The 20,819-nt window shown below is 41.1% G+C and overlaps 1 protein-coding gene across 16 annotated transcripts in view; it reads right to left on the reverse strand.

Annotated features, from left to right (window-relative positions):
• Nucleotides 1-20,819, reverse strand: part of si:ch211-285f17.1 (sickle tail protein homolog) — a 422,785-nt gene that overhangs the window by 126,485 nt on the left and 275,481 nt on the right. For 12 of the 16 annotated variants that reach the window (XM_060921371.1, XM_060921379.1, XM_060921372.1 and 9 more), the window contains 2 exons: nt 13,086-13,208; nt 9,245-9,443 (listed from right to left, as the gene is read on the reverse strand). In XM_060921371.1, the coding sequence (XP_060777354.1) occupies nt 9,245-9,443; nt 13,086-13,208 (322 nt within the window). The remainder of the gene's footprint in view (nt 1-9,244; nt 9,444-13,085; nt 13,209-20,819) is intronic. The other 4 variants (XM_060921384.1, XM_060921376.1, XM_060921381.1 and 1 more) reach the window with 1 other exon arrangement.

The raw sequence follows: 20,819 nt of genomic DNA on the forward strand, positions 1-20,819 counted from the left end.
TTTTTTTTATTCTTTATCTGTTTTTACAAGTAAGGTGAGAGATAAACAGCATTTGGATTCTCCTATATGTCCTGGATATATAGTGAATTGACAAATCTTTGAATCTTGAACCTTCAACGAATAAAAATAAAATTCAGTACATTCTTGACCTGCATGTGAAGCTCCACACCCTCACGCACTTAACCCAGTAGAACTTATGGCAGGCACAAGAACATCAAGCCCGGCTGTACAACAGGGTCGAGGGCCTTAGAAAGTTCACCCTGGGAGATAAAGTATTATTGCTCATGTCAAGCTCCAAATTCGTTGCCAAGTGGCAAGGGCCCTTTGAGGTCACATGGCGAATCGGGGACATCAACTATGAGGTGAGGCAAACTGACAGGAGAGGGGCACTGCAAATATACCACCTCAACCTACTAAAACATTGGAACGAAGGGGTCCCTGTGGCATTGGCATCGGTAGTTCTGCTGAGGCTGGAGGTAAAAACAAAAAGTAACTACTCAAACTGCTCTGGTCCCCTGGGGAGATCACCTCTCACCGGCCCAACTCACAGAGGTTGCCAGGTTGCAAAAGGAATTTTACAACGTGTTCTCGTGCCCCTTTCCGGCCACACCCACCTCACAGAAGACCACACTGAAATCCCCCCGGGGTGGTGGTGCATAGCCACCCCTGCCGCTTACCCGAACACAAGAAAAAGGTGGTTCAGGACAGATTCAAGGCCATGTTCGAAATTGGCATAATCGAGGAGTCCCACAGTGACTGTAGCAGTCCGGTGGTCCTGGTTCCCAAGACCAACGGGCCAGTTTGGTTCTGTGTGGACTACAGAAAAGTCAATGCTGTGTCTAAATTTGATATGTACCCAATGCCTCGCATTGAGGAGTTGCTCGATCGATTAGGTGTTGCTCGCTTTTACTCGATACTGTATTTGACAAAGGGATATTGGCAGATCCCCTTGACTCCTCTATCCCAAGGAAAAAAAAAACCGGCCTTTTCCACACAGTTCAGGTCACACCACTTTGTCACACTTCCTTTTGGGTTATTTGGGGCTCCTGCTACATTCCAGCAGCTCATGGACAAGATCCTCCACCCCCACGCTGCCTATGCAGTGAGCTACCTTGATGACATTATCATATATAGTAATGATTGTCCGCAGCACCTAGAACACCTTAAGGCCATTCTAGAATCACTAAGGCATGTGGGTTTCACAGCTAACCTGAAAAAGTGTGCGATTGGGCGGGTGGAAGTATGGTATCTGGGTTTCCACTTGGGTCATGGGCAGGTGCATCCCCAAATTGACAAGACAAGACAGCAGTGCTTGCGGCCTGCCCCAAGACCAAAATGGGGGTTAGACCATTCCTGGGGCTGGCTGGCTACTATCGCTGGTTCATACCTAATTATTCGGATATCACCAGTCTGCTGACTGATCTCACTAAAAGGGGAGCACCAGATCCAGTCCAGTGGACAAAGCAGTGCCAACAGGCCTTCACCCAAGTAAAAGCTGTACTGTGTCAGGGGCCACTTTTACATTACCCTGACTTCTCTCTCCCTTTTATTTTACAGATGGATGCATCGGACAGAGGGTTGGGGGGACATTCTGTCCCAGAAGGTGGAGGATGAGGAACATCCAGTGCGGTACACCAGTCGCAAGCTCTCGATGTGTGAAAGTAAGTACAGCACCATCAAAATGGAGTGCCTGGCCATCAAGTAGGCAGTCCTCACCCTCTGATACTACCTGCTGGGGCGCCCTTTCACCCTCTGTTTGGACCATGCGCCCCTCCAGTGGCTCCACCGCATGAAGGATGCCAATGTGCGGATCACCCTTTGGTATCTTGTCCTTCGCCCACAGGCTGGAGGTGCAGATGGTGGTGACGGACTTCCTATCCCATCATTGGGGGAGTCCACTGCAGGCCGGACAGCTCCCCGGCCTGAGTCAGGCAGTGGGGGTATGTGGCAGCAGGAGATTGGCCATGTTTTGGTTTGTGAATGGAGGGCGGGGCCAGGGAAGCTGAGTGGCAAAGTCAGTACACTTGTTGTCAATTAACGTTGTGTCTGTATGTGTTTTGCAACGAGGATGGATGGTAGAAAAGAAGGGAGAGAGTGACGAGAGAGGAGCTCTCTCAACCAGAGCACATGTTGGTGTGTCTGTGTGCATGTGTGAATGAGCTTTGTAAAGCTCAAAGGCAAGTACGAAAAAGTGAAAATAAAGTTGTGAGAAAACATCATCTCCCACCTGCCACACTTCAGTATTCCACCCACACCAGGGATTTACTACAATGTCTAGGTTGAAAACATATCTGTTTAGTCAAGCCTTTTGTTAATGGTGTTTATGAGGTAAAGGAGTAGATCTGGAGGGTCCTCAGACAGAGTGTTTTGGTAAACTGGGATGTATGGATGCTGTCAGTCCCCCACTCGCTTGCTCACTCAAGTTTGTTGACAGTGTAGTGGCTGGCTGCTTTATGTCCTTGGGCTCCCTCATGCCTGTGTTACCCTCTGACTCTCCCCTTTTAGTTATGCTGTCATAGTTATTTTTGCCAGAGTCCCTGCTTGTACTCAGTGCAATATGTATACTGTTCCTGGGATCAAGATGCTGACCTCTTCTGCTCCTTGGACCAGCCTGATCCATCCTGGTGCCCTGTATCTGGTTGGAGTCTCACTGCATCGCTCCTGTGGAGGATGGCCCCATGTGGACAGTTGAAAGTCACACTTGGGTCAATCCATGTGAAATCACCAGAGGCCTCGCCACTGACCAGCTCAGATTTGCGTCATACTTTCTGGAAATATTGTCAGTGTGCCCAATAAATAGTGTACAAAATTTTAGGCTTGTACCTTCATTAGTTTCTGAGATATAGGGGCTTTAAAAAAGGGGCGTGGCTCCAATTTCACTGTTAAAACGCATGCTACAGAAAATGGACCTAACTTCCATAAGTCATTACTTTTAAACTATTCATGCAAGGTACATGAAATGGTCAAGGATTGTTCTTCAATGCCAGACGCCTTTAAATACTAAAATAGAAAGTTCACAGTTCAATATTTGCCAAGTTATGGCTTGCTGAAAATCATTAAAAAAGTGCTTTGGAGCAAATTTGATGCCCCATATCTCCACATTAAAGCACACCAGATCTTTCAAATTATTTATTACTCATGTTATAGTACTCTTTAGGCAACTAGGTACGTGTTCAAAAGAAAAACAAAAACTTTCTGATTTATTAGGCTTTAAATATTTTTTAAAAAATGTGCCTATAATTCAAATGCATATTACAAATGTATGACAAGGTCTACCATAAAAACAATTATACCACTGGAAAAGAGCTTGTTTTGATTAGCAAATGCACAAAATATGAAGTTGGTACCCTAAACCAAACTATGAATATTAAGGTATCAAGTACGGCATGTTTTACGATACACGGAAATGCTGTTTTAAGGCATATAATCTACTTGCAGACAAACTAGCAAAACATCATTTCATTGCCAAACACCAGAGTGGATATTTGAAGAATTTGAAGGAAAATCTGTCAGCGGATGAATGTATTATGCTTTTGGATTTTGCCGAAAACTATTCATTCTGTGTACAGGATTCTGCCCAGGGATACCACTGGGACAACAGCCAATGCACTCTTCATCCATTTGCAGTGTACATTAGAGCAAAGAATGAAGAGGGTACAAAAGTAACGAAATGCATCTCTATCTGCATAATAAGTGACTGCCTTAAGCATGATACAGTGGCCGTGCATGCATTCTTAAAAAAGGTTTTACCATATGTATGCCATTTACAGGGCGGCACGGTGGTGTAGTGGTTAGCGCTGTCGCCTCACAGCAAGAAGGTCCTGGGTTCGAGCCCCGGGGCTGGCGAGGGCCTTTCTGTGTGGAGTTTGCATGTTCTCCCCGTGTCCGCGTGGGTTTCCTCCGGGTGCTCCGGTTTCCCCCACAGTCCAAAGACATGCAGGTTAGGTTAACAGGTGACTCTAAATTGACCGTAGGTGTGAATGTGAGTGTGAATGGTTGTCTGTGTCTATGTGTCAGCCCTGTGATGACCTGGCGACTTGTCCAGGGTGTACCCCGCCTTTCGCCCGTAGTCAGCTGGGATAGGCTCCAGCTTGCCTGCGACCCTGTAGAAGGATAAAGCGGCTAGAGATAATGAGATGAGATGAGATGCCATTTACATCCCCAGCTGAAAAAGGTCATTTACTTCAGTGACGGATCAGCAGCCCAATACAAAAACTATAAAAATTTCACAAATCTAATAAAGCATGCAGACGATTTTGGACTTTTGGCAGAATGGCATTTCTTTGCCACTTCTCATGGTAAATCACCCTGTGATGGTATTGGAGGCACTGTAAAGCAGTCAGCAGCTCGAGCTAGCTTACAGGCAGTCACGAGTGATCACATACACCATCTGATCTGTTTTTGTGGGCAGAAAAACATATCAAGAACATCCATTTCATCTGGGTTGGTACAGGGGAAGTTATGGAGAGTGGAAAAGCATTGGAGACAAGATTTTCAAGGTCAGCTACTATTCCTGGAACAGGAGACAACCACTCATTTGTTCCAATCATGTCCAACCAGCTGCAGGTCAGCAGGGTGTCAGGTGGTCCTAGCTTCATTGTGGATAGGAGTGGGAATCGGCCACAAGTAATGCATAAAACCCCTGTTAAATCAGCAGTCTCTCTGGCAGATACAATTCCTGGTAAATATGTTGTATGTTTGTATGACAGACAGTGGTGGATAAGCAACATTCATGCATTATCAGAGGAGGAACAAGATGTACAAGTAACATTTATGCATCCTCATGGCCCCTCTCAGACTTACAGCTGGCCCAGGAGAGAGGATAACTGTTGGGTCCCTCTGGTGCATGTCATGAAAATCATTGATGCCCCACTTACATCAACTGGCAGCCAGTATAAACTTCCATCTGATGTGGAAAAGCAAATCAATACACTGTTTAAGCTCTTCAAATAAAGTATTTGTAATGTTACTTTTCCTACACTGTAGGTTTGTAATTGTATTGTAATATGCCTTAAAACAGCATTTCTGTCTATCGTAAAACATGCCGTACTTGATACCTTAATATTCATAGTTTGGTTTAGGGTACCAACTTCATATTTTGTGCATTTGCTAATCAAAACAAGCTTTTTCCAGTGGTATAATTGTTTTTATGGTAGACATTATCATACATTTGTAATATGCATTTGAATTATAGGCACAAATTTTTTTTTTAATTTTTAAAGCCTAAAAAATCAGAAAGTTTGATTTCTTTTGAACACATATCTAGTTGCCTAAAGAGTACTATAACATGAGTAATAAATAAGAAAATTTGAAAGATCTGGTGTGCTTTAATGTGGATATATAGGGTGTCAAATTTGCTCCAAAGCACATTTTTTTTATGATTTTCAGCAAGCCGTAACTTGGCAAATACTGAACTGTGAACTTTCTATTTTAGTATTTAAAGGCGTCTGGCATTGAAGAACAATCCTTGAAAATTTCATGCAACTTGCATGAATAGTTTAAAAGTAATGACTTTTAAAAAAGTAATGACTTTTAAAACTTAGGTCCGTTTTCTGTAGCACGCGTTTCAACAGTGAAATTGGGGCCACGCCCCTTTTTTAAAGCCCCTATATCTCAGAAACTAATGAAAGTACAAGCCTAAAATTTTGTACACTATTTATTGGGTACACTGACAATATTTCCAGAAAGTATGAAGCAAATCCGAGATGGTCAGTGGTGAACATTTTTCTAAATCTGGTGATTTGGGGCGGAATTACCCGCTTGGAAGACGCTCTGGACACTTACAGTAATGCTTTTATGGCTGAGGACTACAGGTGACTTGCTAACTTTAGGACTGCAGTTGTCATGAACAGTTTTGCACTCAAGTTTCCATCAATGAAGAGTTTATAACATCAACGAAACTGACTTCATGTTAAAAGTGTTAGGCTGGGTTGCACCAATGTGGTTTAATTTTTAAACTGGATTAAATCACAGTTTACTGACTAATTATGTTGCACCAAACTTAAACCTAGTTTAAATCTAGTTTACATTAATCTCTGGTTAAATCTAAACCATGGATAATCTCAGGTTTAAATCACACTTAAACGTAGGTTAAATTTAAATCTGTTGCACCAGTGATTTTAAACCCAGGATAAACCTGGATTGCCAGTTTAAAATAAACCACCCCTGGAGGAGGTTTAAGTTAGAGGTTTTCAGTGTTACTGACAACATGGCTACATATATTCGCTTGTTGGAATTAGAAGAAAAAGTTCCACGCAGGAATATTTGAGATAGGCTTAACCCTATGCAATTTTATAGCAACAGTGAGTTTTTCCAGCGGTACAGATTCACAAGAGTCTGTAATTTACCTCAATGGGAAAGTTGGACCAGCTATCAAGCACAGAAGTGGCAGGAATGCTGCTGTGCCGCCACTTCTCCAGCTCTTGGTTACTTTGCGCTTTTATGCCACAGGTTGCTTTCAAATGATTGATGGGGATCTATTTGGAGTTCACAAGTCCACAGTTTGCAGAATTGTCAACAGGGTGTCAAAGGCAAGCTTGAGAGATCAGTTCATTCATTTTGAGCTAAGTAGGGAGATAACAGCTGGATTCTACAGAAAAGCAGGATTTCCTGGGGTAATTGGCACTATTGACTGCACACATTTTAATATCTACCCCAGGTGGTGAGAATGGGGAACTTTTCCGCAATCGCAAGGGCTATTTCTCTATCAATGTCCAAGTTGTGTGCGATAACCAGGCCCAGATTACAAACATTGTTGCAAGATGGCCAGGATCCACACATGACAGTCGGATTTTTGAGAACAGCCATCTCTGTGCACCTCTGGAAGGAGGGGAGATAGGTGGATATCTAGTGGGAGACAATGGCTATGCATGTCGCTCATACCTGATGACTCCACTCTTGAACCCTGAAACTCAAGCTGAAAGGAACTACAACAACTCTCACATTCAAACAAGAGCAGTTGTTGAGAGAGCGTTTGGGATGTGGAAGCGAAGATTTCCACGTTTCAGACTGGGACTACGCACCAAACTGGACACTACCCCAACAGTAATAGTAGCAGTGGCTGTGCTTTACAACTTTGGGAAGAGAGTAAACAGATTAATTTTTTTAATCCTTGCTTAAAATGGTTTAACTAATCCAAGGCTAAAATTAAGATGTGCAACATATCTCTGATTAATTTAAACCCGATTTAAACATAGATTTACTAAACCTAGTTTAGGCCTAAACTAGGTTTAATTTAAGTTATGTTGGTGCAACCCAGCCTTAATGTTATAGTCCTGTTGTTGCCCAAATGAGGATGGGTTCCCTTTAGAGTCTGGTTCCTCTTGAGGTTTCTTCCTCATGTCGTCTGAGGGAGTTTTTCCCTTGCTACTGTCGCCACCGGCTTGCTCATTGGGGATAGATTAGGGATAAAATTAGCTCATGCTTTAAGTCGTTCAAATTCTGTAAAGCTGCTTTGCAACAGTGTCTATTGTTAAAAGCACTATACAAATAAACTTGACTTTGTTAAGAATGTATCTTTTTTCCCCCCAAGAATTATTATAGCATTTCACAAATTGCTACTGTTATTTCACCAGTTTGTTTACATTCAAAGCAGAAATGATTTTGTCGGACATTCTGTATAAAGTTTTTATTTATTGAACTTGCAAAAAAAATAAAAAATACTGTTTCTCAAAATCCAGTGAATGTGGATAGAATAAAACAAAATTATTCTACTCAATCTCATCGTACATGGTTTATAGCCAACTCAGCGCTACGCGCCTCCTTAGCTATCAGCTCCTTTACGACTCGATTTCATGGAATAACTTAAATATTTTTGTCTGACATTTTTGTATGACCCAAGCTGAACTCATTATTAACCTTTGTTAATTGCAGTTATGTTACAGTAATTTAGCAGTCTACTAATCGAACAGACAAGTATTTGAATGTTTAGGTTCGTATTTCTGTATAAATTCTCAGTAAATTGGTGCTGTCAATTTAAGAGGAAACTTTGCGGTTACGTAAGACTCAAAAACAAATCCTTTTCTGTACCTGATGAGCACTGGAGGCACACGGTTTTCTTACTGCAAAAATAAATCCATCCATCCATTATCTAAATCACTTATCTGTCAGGCTCTCAGGGAAGCTGGAGCCAATCCCAGCTCATACTGGGTGAGAGGCAGGGTTCATCCTGGGCAGGTCGCCAATCTATCACAAGGCTAACACAGAGAGAAACAACTAGTCACACCCACATTCACACCTATGGGCAGTTTAGAGTAGCCAGTTGACCTAATCCACAAGAAACCCACACAGGTATGGGGAGAACATGCAAACTCTTCACAGAAAGGCCCCAGTCGGTCATGAGCGTTGAACCCATAACCTTACTGTGCACCGCCATGCCACTCTACTGCAAACATTTGGGGTTTAATTTCCATAGGTTCTGTGATATGAAATAAACCTCCGAACAACTGACTGTGGAGTGGATGATCGAAAGGATGACAAGATAGCGAGTAGATATTGCTCTCTCATATGTTGGGGACGGCAATTTTTATCTGATCATTTGAACAATAAAATGTGGTTAAATACGCTCACTGGCCACTTTATTAGGTACACCCATCCACGTACTGTTTTATACAGTTCTCTAATCAGCCAATCCCTTGACAGCAGCACAATGCATAAAATCATGCAGATACAAATCAGGAGCTTCAGTTACTGTTCATTTCAAACATCAGAATGGGAAAAATTGTGATTTCTGTGACGTTCACTGTGGCATGGGTGCTGGTAACAGATGGACTGGTCTGAGTATTTCAGAAACGGCTGATCTCCTGGGGTTTTCACACACAAAACAGTTTCTCGAGTTTGCACAGAACGGTGCCAAAAAAAAAAAAACCACCACCAGAGTGAGTGACCGTTCTGTGGGTGGAAACGCCTCGCTGATAAGAGAGATCAGAGGAAAATGGCCAGACTGGCTTGAGGTGCCAAGAAGGACATAGTAACTCATAGCAACTCTTTACAACCGTGGTGAGCAGAAAACATTTTAGCATGCAACAGAAGACCACATCGGGTTCCACTCCTGCAGCCAAGAACAGGAATCTTAGAATCAAGAACAAGTTTCTATTAAAGTGGCCGGTGAGTGGAGAAAAATGTTGAGAAAATGGCTGTGAAATCTCTAAAAGTGAATTAAAGCAATAAATTAAAATGCTAGCACAGTGGGGAAGAGTTTAGCATTGTCATAATATGATATAGTAAATGACAACACAACACATACCTGACATCACTCAGCTCATAGTACATGTTTCTCATGTCATCTTTGACGTAGATGGCTGTGCTGGGTGACTCAAGCATTTTCATGCTGAGCTGCTGTGGGAAAGCGCTGACAAACAAAGCTTGCACCGTGTCTACAGTTGTGATCTCATTGGGCATCCGGATTTGCTTCGTGTCATCACCATACTGCAAATACAGCACACCTGAGATAGAGAGAGAGAGATAGAGAGAGCGCTTTAAGGCTTTTAAGGGCACTCATGTTAGATTTCTGCTTCTATACAAGTGTCAGTAAATGCCTTACAGAAGTTCCAGATAATGAACAGCAACAAAGACAGCTCTTAATTATTTCCGTGTCCTTCAATGTATGTAAATTTATGCATAAGAACTCTAAATAATGTAATCCCTGACTTGTATGAACTGCAGTTTTATATATGGAATATACTGTGAATCATAAACTGAAGAGAAACACTTTGGAGTCTCTATTAAAATCACATCCTCATACTAGTTCAGCAGATCAGGAACATTTTGAGAAAACCAGTTGTTTGACAAGATTGCCATTAAATCAATGAATATAAAAAAAATAAAGGAAGCAAATGCAAGTCCATAAATTTACCTAAATAAAATTATTCATTCAGTGATGACAAAATGCCTAAGCTGATGAAAGAATTAGCACACGTCTGGATGAAAGCTGGCTTTTAAAATAACTTCATTTTTTGTTTACAGTCCTCTGTATGCTTTACCTTTTATGGAGTTTTGTGGGCATCACAAAATGCAAATGAACCGTATCGCAAGCCAGTATGACCAAATAGGCGTTTCTGAAACTTTTGGAAATCTAGCAAAACACATTTTTGGTTCGGTTTGGCTTGAACAAACATTTACAGATAATGTAACTATACTAAAATATTTATACATGAGGCTCAATCTTTGGATCACAAGTCAACCTTCGAGCTGTCTTACATGGAACTGATATGAAACTAAGAACAGAAAGAAAAACAGCACAGGGGATGTGTGCACAGAAGAAATAAACATCTACATATATATTTTCTTATGCATCATGTATTTATTTACATTATTTACATTTCACCTCCAGCTTGCCTGCGACCCTGTAGAGCAGGATAAGTGGCTACAGATAATGGATGGATTTACATTTCACCATGGTATTAAATCTAACTTCATTCCCCCCAAAGGGTTTTCCAGCTTTTTGTTGTTTGTACACTGTACAACCAAATGTTTGCACACTGTACAACCAAATGTTTGCGGACACCTGACCATCACACCATAATGTATTTTTAATAATCCATTCCAAATTCCAGACAGTTTTAAGTCACTATATTGTAATTTTAGTAGGTTATCAATTTACATACTGTCTCTCTGAACAGTCTGGAAGATTCCAGAAATTGATATACAGTACATCACTTTTAAAAGCTTCTGATTGGGCAAGTATCATAATTAGGAGTTAATGAGAGCACTCCTGTGGCTGAAAAAGGGCTTACCTTTCGAGACCCTCCCTTTTTGCCCTTGATAACATGGGAAAGTCGAAGCAAATTAGGCAAGATATCAGAAAAAACGTGGCCCTCCACAACTGAAAGTACCACAAGCATCTATACAAATAACTGATACAGATATAAAAGTCTTGGGGCCACACAGGCAATCCCAGGGATGAACCAACTTTGGCTCATAAGATTCAACTGAATCACAAAAGACAAAGTAATTGGAGGCATCAGGTACCAAATATACAGTATATCCATATACCTACTGTTGCCTTGGCCTGAAAAACTGTCGCACAAGGAATAAGCCCCTACTCTAAAACTGGTATTTTAGAAAAAAAAAAAAAGGCAAGAATGAAGTTCACAGATGATCAACAGTCTTTTGAAGGAGTGTTCTCTCATCAGAAGAAACCAAACTGTTTGGCCATAATGATCAGTGCCATGTCTGGAGGAAAAAGGGTGAGACTTTTAATCCAAAGAATTAAAACCATCTCAAGTGTGAAACATGGGGGTGGCAGCATTCACATTATCACAATTTGCTAGCTAATATCAAAATATTAGCCATGCCAGAAGGAATTCCTTTGTGTCAGATTTTGTGCATGTGAAAAGAAAAACATCATCTTTCCAAACTCTAGATCAATACCCAGACTATATTTAGCAGGGCCAGTGCCAGAGATGGAGAAAAGTCAAAGTACAACCACCACCAAGCCTGAGACAAGTCCAACTCAATACAGAAAGCACCTCAAGACTAGACTTGAGTCCAAGTCTCGACTTTAGACCTCCAGCCCTACATCCAATGAACAAAAAGAGAAAAACAACAATGGAAATGACACACAAAATGGTTTAAGATAATTAGTTAAATATACAGTAATGTGGGGTGGCACGGTGGTGTAGTGGTTAGTGCTGTCGCCTCACAGCAAGAAGGTCCGGGTTCGAGCCCCGTGGCCGACAAGGGCCTTTCTGTGCGGAGTTTGCATGTTCTCCCCGTGTCCGTGTGGGTTTCCTCCGGGTGCTCCGGTTTCCCCCACAGTCCAAAGACATGCAGGTTAGGTTAACTGGTGACTCTAAATTGACCGTAGGTGTGAATGTGAGTGTGAATGGTTGTCTATGTGTCAGCCCTGTGATGACCTGGCAACTTGTCCAGGGTGTACCCCATCTTTCGCCCATAGTCAGCTGGGATAGGCTCCAGCTTGCCTGCAACCCTGTAGAACAGGATAAAGCGGCTAGAGATAATGAGATGAGATATACAGTAATGTATTGAACGTTTCCCCATGTTATCTGTGCCTGAGGGATTTTTTTTTGAGACTTCTATGTGCACTTGGCAAACGTTTACCTTTCCCATTGCCATATTACTGACAAATTATAAACTGATGAACACGTATTTACTAATACGTGTTACTCCTTTGCCGAAAGAAAACCAAAATGAAATGTTTTTTTCACAATTCCCACAACTGACACTGTATTCCTGTGGCCATAGGAACAATAATTTTCTAAATGGACTTCTTGTACTTTATCAAATATGTAGCATAAAATGTGCTTTTACTTAATCACAGCCTTCAACAGATAATAAAAACCTGGGGGGGGGAAAAGATAAATTTTGAAAGTCTCAATCATTAGCAGTTATGCCACAAGAGAAACATCATAATATTTCTCTCAAACAAAAATCTTAAAGGACATGGGACATGGATTTTTTTCTGGGTATAATTATGTATAAAGGACATAAGAAATGCCATCTAAATCACTGCAGGGCGTCAAAAATGTGAAAATCATCACATTATTCAACTTTTTTTATACATCAGCGTAAAACAATGATTCGTTAATTAGCTAAGCGGTCACGTGACCCGTGACGTCACAAAAACTTTTCAAGGAGCCAGCGCTTGGGTATCTAATGTAAACAGGTTACCGAAATGGACACCATCGACAGTGACATTCCCGATGTTTCACAGAGATGTGAAGTGAGACACTATCATTTTGAACCGATAGCTGGAAATTCACATGAACATAGATCTTGTCTTTACTCTGACGCGTCAGATGATTCTGAGAGTGAGAGTTCATTCAATCCCCATGAAACTGAAAGCGGTCGGCTCGATAACACATCCTGGTAAGTTAAAAACAATTCTGCTCAAAGGCTAATGATCTGTTGAAAGAAGTATTATTTTTGTATCATACATTGAAAGTTCATCATAGATCTAGCTAAAGTCCGTTGCAAGCTAGTTTTTTTTTTTGCTGATATTTTTCGAGATTGATTGAGATACAATGCTTCCAGAGTCCGAGATGAAAACATTCAAAATGGCGAAACGAGTCAGAATTATGATAATCAATAATTGATACACCCAAAATTATAATACTAATTCTTACCGCATGAGGCCCATGGTAAAACCACACTTCCAGGAGGGGCTGCCGTCTGCCTCCCAAGCCGGCCGAGAGCGCTCCTCGTCAGGCACGGCCAGGCGGGCGAATGCCCTGGTCCGTCCGCCCTGTCTAAAAAAATAATGGTACAACTCCGAGTGAAGGTATCAATGCGCTGTCGAAGCGCACAGAAGGTGTTAGTACGCCTGTCATTATAGTGCGGACTTTCCATAGCACAGAAAATCGCCACGTTTTAATTTGTGTAACTGAACTTTGTTTCATGTCAGTGGTCATATAAACCTATGTAAACAGGAAAAACGTGGAAGAGTTTGGTCGCATCTAACTACAGCCCCAAAAAATACCATTGGCCATGCTGAGCCTAGCTACATTGCTAACAGGAGTAACAGCGCGTCTGACTGACTGGGAGGTCGCAATACACCATGATGTTCAATGTACGTTAAACACTCTAAAAACGAAACAATTTTCTTGTCATCCAAGACACAAAAACTATTTTGTCGCATTCGTCATCATCACGATTCACACTTCTCCATATTCATCTACCCGCTTGTGCTGTACCCGAAAGTTTTTGTGACGTATGATCACGTGACAGAGGCTCTTCCGGTTGTAAAATATGCATATCGGAGCTCAAGCAGAAATGCCATATAATCATCACGAATATAACGATTTTGCTGAATTTAATAGATAATTTTTTATTTGTTGATGCAATTATTTCATATTTTTAATGGAAAGAAACTGATATAGCGTGCATTTATGTTTCATGTCCCATGTCCTTTAATTCTGAACTGGGCTAGCAGACACAGATGTCGGAGATGAATCTATTCAGCCAGACGGCAGGCTGTACTTTGAGTGTGTTCCTGCTGTCTCTGTAAATGAGAAACAAATGTTCAGCACAGGCAAATGGGGACACTGTTTGAAGAGACGGGCTTAGACAGAAGATTAACTCCAGATCCTATCACAGACGCACCTAAGATACACCTTTAAATAATTAGAAAGATGCTGTAATAAAATGCTCTACAGCTCAGGAAAAGAATATACTTTTTCTACAGAGCAGCTAAACAATCTTTCACAACAGACTGTTATTTAAAATATGGACAATCCAAGTGTGTCAAAAGTTTCTACACTCTTAATTTTTCCTGATGAAGTAAGCAAAGCCATAAATCAGTAAATAAAACCATAGTTCAAAAAGTGAAATACTTCTGACTATAGCAACAAAGATAATTTATGTTCAAGTCAGAGTGGAATGAGCCATGGCTACAAACATCTTTCAACAGACTTGAAGTTTTTTTTTAACTAATCTAAAACATGTCAAAAGTTAAGAGTCATGCAGTTAAACAACAGCAGCATCTCTATAATGAATGCATACATCCAAACTTCAACTTCAGTGAATAGCAAGAAAAACACACTTACTGTAGTTCTCCACAGTGCAGAAAAAAATGCACCTTCTATCCGTTTAAAGCTCTGTGATTCCAAAATGTCTGTTTCACCACAATGTTCTTCACAAGCTTTATTTAGAGAAGAAATCTCTCTCTCTCTCTCTCTCTCTCTCTCTCTCTCCAGCTGTTGTTCATTTAAACCAACCAATCAGTGTTTTTGGGCCAAGCAGAGGCTTCTCTTTCAAAGTATGTGCGTCTGTGTGTATGTATAGAAAGGTAAAAGAAAGGTAGGTGTGTTTTGAGCACTGATTATAAAAACATGAAAGAGAGTCTGAAAGAAGGTGAAGTGTGTGCACGCACGCGTTGTTGCAAGTCATAAGGGTGAATGCTATTTTGTTATTTTCCATCCAGCCAGTAAGATCAGAGACTCTCCTTATGCAGACACAGGCACACATTCTAAAGGCGGCACAGTGGTTAGCACTGTCGCCTCACAGCAATAAGATTCTGGGTTCAAGCCCAGTGGCTGACAGGGGCCTTTCTGTGTGGAGTTTGCATATTCTCCCCGTGTCTGTGTGGGTTTCCTCTGGGTGCTCTGGTTTCCCCCACAGTTCAAAGACATGCAGTTAGGTAACATGGGGCAGCCTTGGGCTGAGAAGCATAGCTGCCCACTGCTGTGTGTGTGCGCGCGCGCACGCGTGTGTGTGCACGCGCGCTCATTGCTCACTTGTGTGTGCATGCGTGTGTTCACTGCTTTAGATGGGTTAAATGGAGAGGACGAATTTCACCGGGCTTGAGTGTACATGTGACAAATAAAGGCTTCTTCATATTACAGGCTAGAGCTAGTTTGTGGGTAGGTGTGCTCACACTCTCTCTCTCTCTCTCACACACACACACGTACTTCTATCATTGTGGGGACACTCACTGACATAATGCATTCCCGAGCCCCTTACTCTAGCCTTAACCCCCATAACTAAGTGCCTAACCCCACCCCTTACCCTAACCTAAACCTAGTTCAAACCTGAACCCTAAAACTAAGTCTTAACCCTCAAACAGCCCTTTGAAAAATTGAGGACCAGCCGAACACTTCCCAAAAATGTCCCAACTCTGCTGGTTAAAAACCATGTTCCAGTCCTCAATGTATACACACACACACACACACACACACACTTGTCTCACTATCCTTGTGAGGACCTTCCGCTGAGATTATTATTAATGCAGTTAACACCTTACCTTAACCTCATTAATGAAAACTAAACTTTTTGACTATTTTTTTGGTTAAACAGCAACAATAATTTCCTTCTGGGGACCATCTAAATGTCCTCACAAGGTCAAAATTGTCAGATTTTACTCCCTTGTGGGGACATTTGTCCCTCAGTAGTATATACTACTGAGGGCCAAATGCAAAATCATTTTGAAGGAGACGGAGAAAAGTGAATATGTGCTGCATAAATAGATCTGTGTAATTCAAAAACTGTATTTAAGCTGCAATTTAATTTCAACATCCTGCACTTTCTGCAAACATGTGCCTCTATAATTTTCCAGTAACTAACTGCAGTGACTGTGTTTTAAATGAAAAATGCCATGTCACACATTTTCATTGGCATTGTGTTATGTATGTGTGTATGCATGTACAGTATGTATGACTAGTTATAGGCAGAAGTTTACATACACAGACATGAATATCATCACGTACAAGAATGTCATGGCAATATTGGGCTTTCAGTGATATATTTTTTTTAACTGATCTTTTTCTGTGGAAGAATGATTGTACAACATACATCTTTGAAAGAATTTGGTGAACAACTTTTAATTACATTTTTGGTTTTCTGACATCAATACAGGGTCAAAATTATATATAAAGGGTCAAAAACTTCAGCATGCTTAATATTTGGTTCAATGTCCCTTGGCAAGTTTCACCTTGACCAGATGCTTTTGATAGCAATCAACAAGCTTCTGGCAGAATTCTGGTTCGATATTTGTCCACTCATCTTGGCAGAATTGACAAAGTTCAATTAAACACGTGTTTCCTGGCACAGGCCCGACTTTTAAGCACATTTTATTATTCACGTTTTCAATAGAGTTGAGGTCAGGACTTGTTTTAAGCTTAAATGTTAGCCTTCTTTATCAAAGCTCCACAACCACCTTTGCTCTGTATTTAGGGCCAATGTCCTGTTGGAACACCCAGTTGCGTCCAAGTTTCTGATGGCTTGAGGTTATGCTGAAAAATTGAGGTAGTCCTCCTTCATTATTCTATCCACTTTGTGCAATGCACCAGTCACACTGGCAGCAAAACAGCTCCAGTGTATGATGCTACCATCACCATACTTAACAGCTGGTACAGTGTTCCTCTGTACCTCTGGTCACTGTGGCCAAGCAACTCAATTTTTGTCTCATCTGACCATAAACCTTTCCTCAAGAAGGTTTTTTTCCTTTGTCCATGTGCAAACTTTAGTTGAGCTTAAAAGGTGCTGATTTTGGAACAGAGGCTTCTTTCTTGGACGGCAGCCTCTCAGTTCATTGGTGCCGTAAAACTCATTTGACTGTAGACAGTGACACTGATGTTCCAGCAGCTTCCAGTTCATGGCAGGCCTGTGATTTGGTGGTTCCTGGATTGTTCCCAACCAATTTCCTCTCAGCTGAGGGTGACAGTTTGAGCCTACTTCCATCCAAGTACAGTTGTTGTATATAGTTGTTTGAACTGCTGATCTTGGAATCTATAGATGATTAGAAATGGCTCCAAGAGACATTCCTGAGTTGTGTAAATCTATGATCCTCTTTCACCGATCTGCACTGAGCTCCTTGGACTTTTACACTGTACTATGTGTTGATCAATCCAGTGAGTCCTGTCAAACAAACCCTTTTTTATGTTGATTGTAGTCAATCATGATCACTAACAGGAAGTTAAGAGACCTTGGCCAGTTAAAAGACATTTTGGAACCTTTAGCACCACTGAATTAATAATCGAAGTGGTTGTCTATAAATGTTTGACCCTGCATGTATAATTTTGACCCTGTGTTGTTTTCAGAAAATCCAAAATAAAACTTGTGCACCAAATTCTTGTTTGTTTTTTTCTGTCAAGTGTTGTACAATCATTCTTCCACAGAAAAAGAACAGTTAAAAATCACTGAAAGTTCAATATTGCCATGACATTCAAAGTGCATGACGATGTTTGTATCATTGTACAGTGCTCAGCGTAAATGAGTACACCCCCTTTGAAAAGTAACATTTTAAACAATATCTCAATGAACACAAACAATTTCCAAAATGTTGACAAGACAACATCTGTTTAGCTTATAAAAGTGAAAGTAAGGTTAATAATATAAACTTAGATTACACATTTTTCAGTTTTACTCAAATCAGGGTGGTGCAAAAATGAGTATACCCCACAACAAAAACTACTACATCTAGTACTTTGTATGGCCTCCATGATTTTTAATGCCAGCACCAAGTCTTCTAGGCATGGAATGAACAAGTTGGCGACATTTTGCAACATCAATCTTTTTTTATTCTTCAGCAACGACCTCTTTTAATGACTGGATGCTGGATGGAGAGTGATGCTCAACTTGTCTCTTCAGAATTCCCCATAGGTGCTCGATTGGGTTCAGATCAGGAGACATACTTGGCCACTGAATCACTTTCACCCTGTTCTTCTTCAGAAATCCAACAGTGGCCTTAGATGTGTGTTTAGTCATGTTGGAAAAGTGCACAATGACCAAGGGCACAGAGTGATGGTAGCATCTTCTCTTTCAGTATAGAGCAATACATCTGCGAATTCATGATGCCATCAATGAAATGCAGCTCCCCAACACCAGCAGCACTCATGCAGCCCCACATAAGGACGCTGCCACCACCACGTTTCACTGTAGGCACCATGCATTTTTCTTTGTATTCCTCACCTTTGCGATGCCATACAGTTCCAAAAACATTTATCTTGGTCTCATCACTCCAGAGTATAGAATCCCAGTAGTCTTCATCTTTGTCAGCATGGGCCCTGGTAAACTCTAGCCGGGCTTTTTTGTGCCTGGGCTTTAGGAGAGGCTTCTTTTGCGGATGCCATTCCTCTGCAGTGTACGCCATATTGTGTCATGGGAAATAGTCACCCCAGTTTGGCTTTCTACTTCTTTAGATAACTGCAGTGAACTTGCATGCCGATTTTCTTCAATCCTTCTCATCAGAAGCCGCTCCTGTCGAGGTGTTAACTTCCATGGACGACCTGGACGTCTCTGTGAGATGGTTGCAGTTCCATCTTTCTTAAATTTTTGTACCACTTTTGCTACAGTATTCTACCCGATAAGCGAGGCTGCGTGAGAGCGGACCGAGAGGTTGCACGGGAGCGAGGCTGCGCAAGAGCGGACCGAGAGGTTGCGCGGGAGCGAGGCTGCCCGAGAGCGGACCGAGAGGTTGCGCGGGAGCGAGGCTGCGCGAGAGCGGACTGAGAGGTTGCGCAGGAGCAAGGCTGTGAGAGAGAAGGCCGAGAGGCTGCGCGGGAATGGGCCGAGTAACAACAAACAACGCAATGCCCCCGAAGAGAGCTCCTACGGTCGAGGAGATTGATGACATTAAAAAATCCCTCGACTTTTTGGGTGAAGAAATCTCTGCTGTCAGGATGCAGCAGAAGACCATCCTGGACTTGGTGGAAGAGGTCAGAGCTCTGCAGCTGCAGAACACAGAGAAGGCAAAGAGGATTGCCTTTCTCGAGAACCGAGTGGAGGAGCTGGAGCAGTACACCCGGGTAAACAACATCATTGTGACCGGACTGCAAATAAAACCCCAGACATATGCTGGAGCAGTGGCGAGAGGAAACGGAGAGGAGCAGAAAGAGGAGGATGCTAACTATGTGGAGCAACAGGTGTTAGCATTCCTGCACTCCAAGGGTATAGAGGTAAAAAATACTAACATCGAAGCATGTCACCCTCTCCCACAGAGAAGCAACACAGAAAAACCGGCTGTAATAATATGATTTGCCAATAGAAAGTATAAGATGCAACTATTAAAGCAAGGGAGGAAACTGAAAGGCTCAGACGTTTTTCTGAATGAGCACTTAACAAAAAAAAAAAAATGCAGACATTGCAAAAAAGGCGAGACTCCTGAGGAAACAGGGGAAAATCCAGAACACTTGGACACAAAACTGTAAGATTTTCATAAAGCTGAAGGGATCTCCAGAAGAGGCCAAGATCCTGGTCATCCGAGATATTGGGGAACTGGACAAATTCTGAGGGAGCCAATCAAAGCAACTTACAATCATGACACAAGGACTGGACACAAGAACTGGACACTTTCCTTTATACTGAGCATAAAACACAAGATATGGAAAATAATATTGATCCGGAAAATAATCTTTTCAGCAACATCAATATCAGCTGCCGGTATTATACTGAAAATCAATACAATGCAACAACCAGAGAAGGAAATAAGATATCAATTATTCATTTCAATACCAGAAGTCTGTATGCCAATTTCCATAAAATGAAGGAATATCTCAGTCAGTTCAATACCCCATTCAATATAATAGCCATATCAGAAACTTGGATTAATGATGAGATGGGAGTAGATTTTGAGCTGAACGGGTATGAATTTAATTATATAAATAGAAAGAACAGAACAGGAGGGGGAGTGGCAATATATGTTGATAATAGTTTGGAATATAAAAGTAATAACAAAATGACGGTAGCTGTTGATGATTGGATGGAGTGCATTACAGTAGAAATATGTTGTGAAAAAATGAAAAATATAACAGTGAGCTGTATATACAGATCTCCTGGATCAAGCATAGAAGTTTTTATAGATTGGATGGAAAGTATGTTTATAAAATCAACACAGAAGGTCATGTACATCTGTGGTGATTTTAACATCGACCTCTTAAATCATAAACATAAAATGACAGAAGAGTTCATTAACTCAATGTTCAGTATGGGACTGTATCCAACTATTACCAGACCAAGCAGGATCACTTCTCACAGCACCACTATAATAGATAATATATTTACTAATATCTTGGAAAATAATATAGAGAGTGGACTACTATTAACAGATATCAGTGACCACCTACCTATTTTTAATGTATATTACTGTAATTATAGCAAGAAAAAAGGATACTAAAAATTATAAATATATAAGAGTGAAAACTGAAGAAACCATGATTGCACTAAAAAAATGACTTAATGATACAGGAATGGAATGTAGTTTATAAAGAAAAAGATGTTGATAAAGCATATGAGGAATTTTTAATAATATTCAATGAACTATATAATAAAAATTGTCCTATAAAGAAATACAGTAATATACATAAATATATAAATAGTCCGTGGGTCACCAAGGGGCTACAAAATGCCTGCAAAAAGAAAAATAT

Source organism: Neoarius graeffei, chromosome 5 (assembly GCF_027579695.1).
Source record: "Neoarius graeffei isolate fNeoGra1 chromosome 5, fNeoGra1.pri, whole genome shotgun sequence".
In the NCBI taxonomy this organism is placed as follows: domain Eukaryota; kingdom Metazoa; phylum Chordata; class Actinopteri; order Siluriformes; family Ariidae; genus Neoarius; species Neoarius graeffei.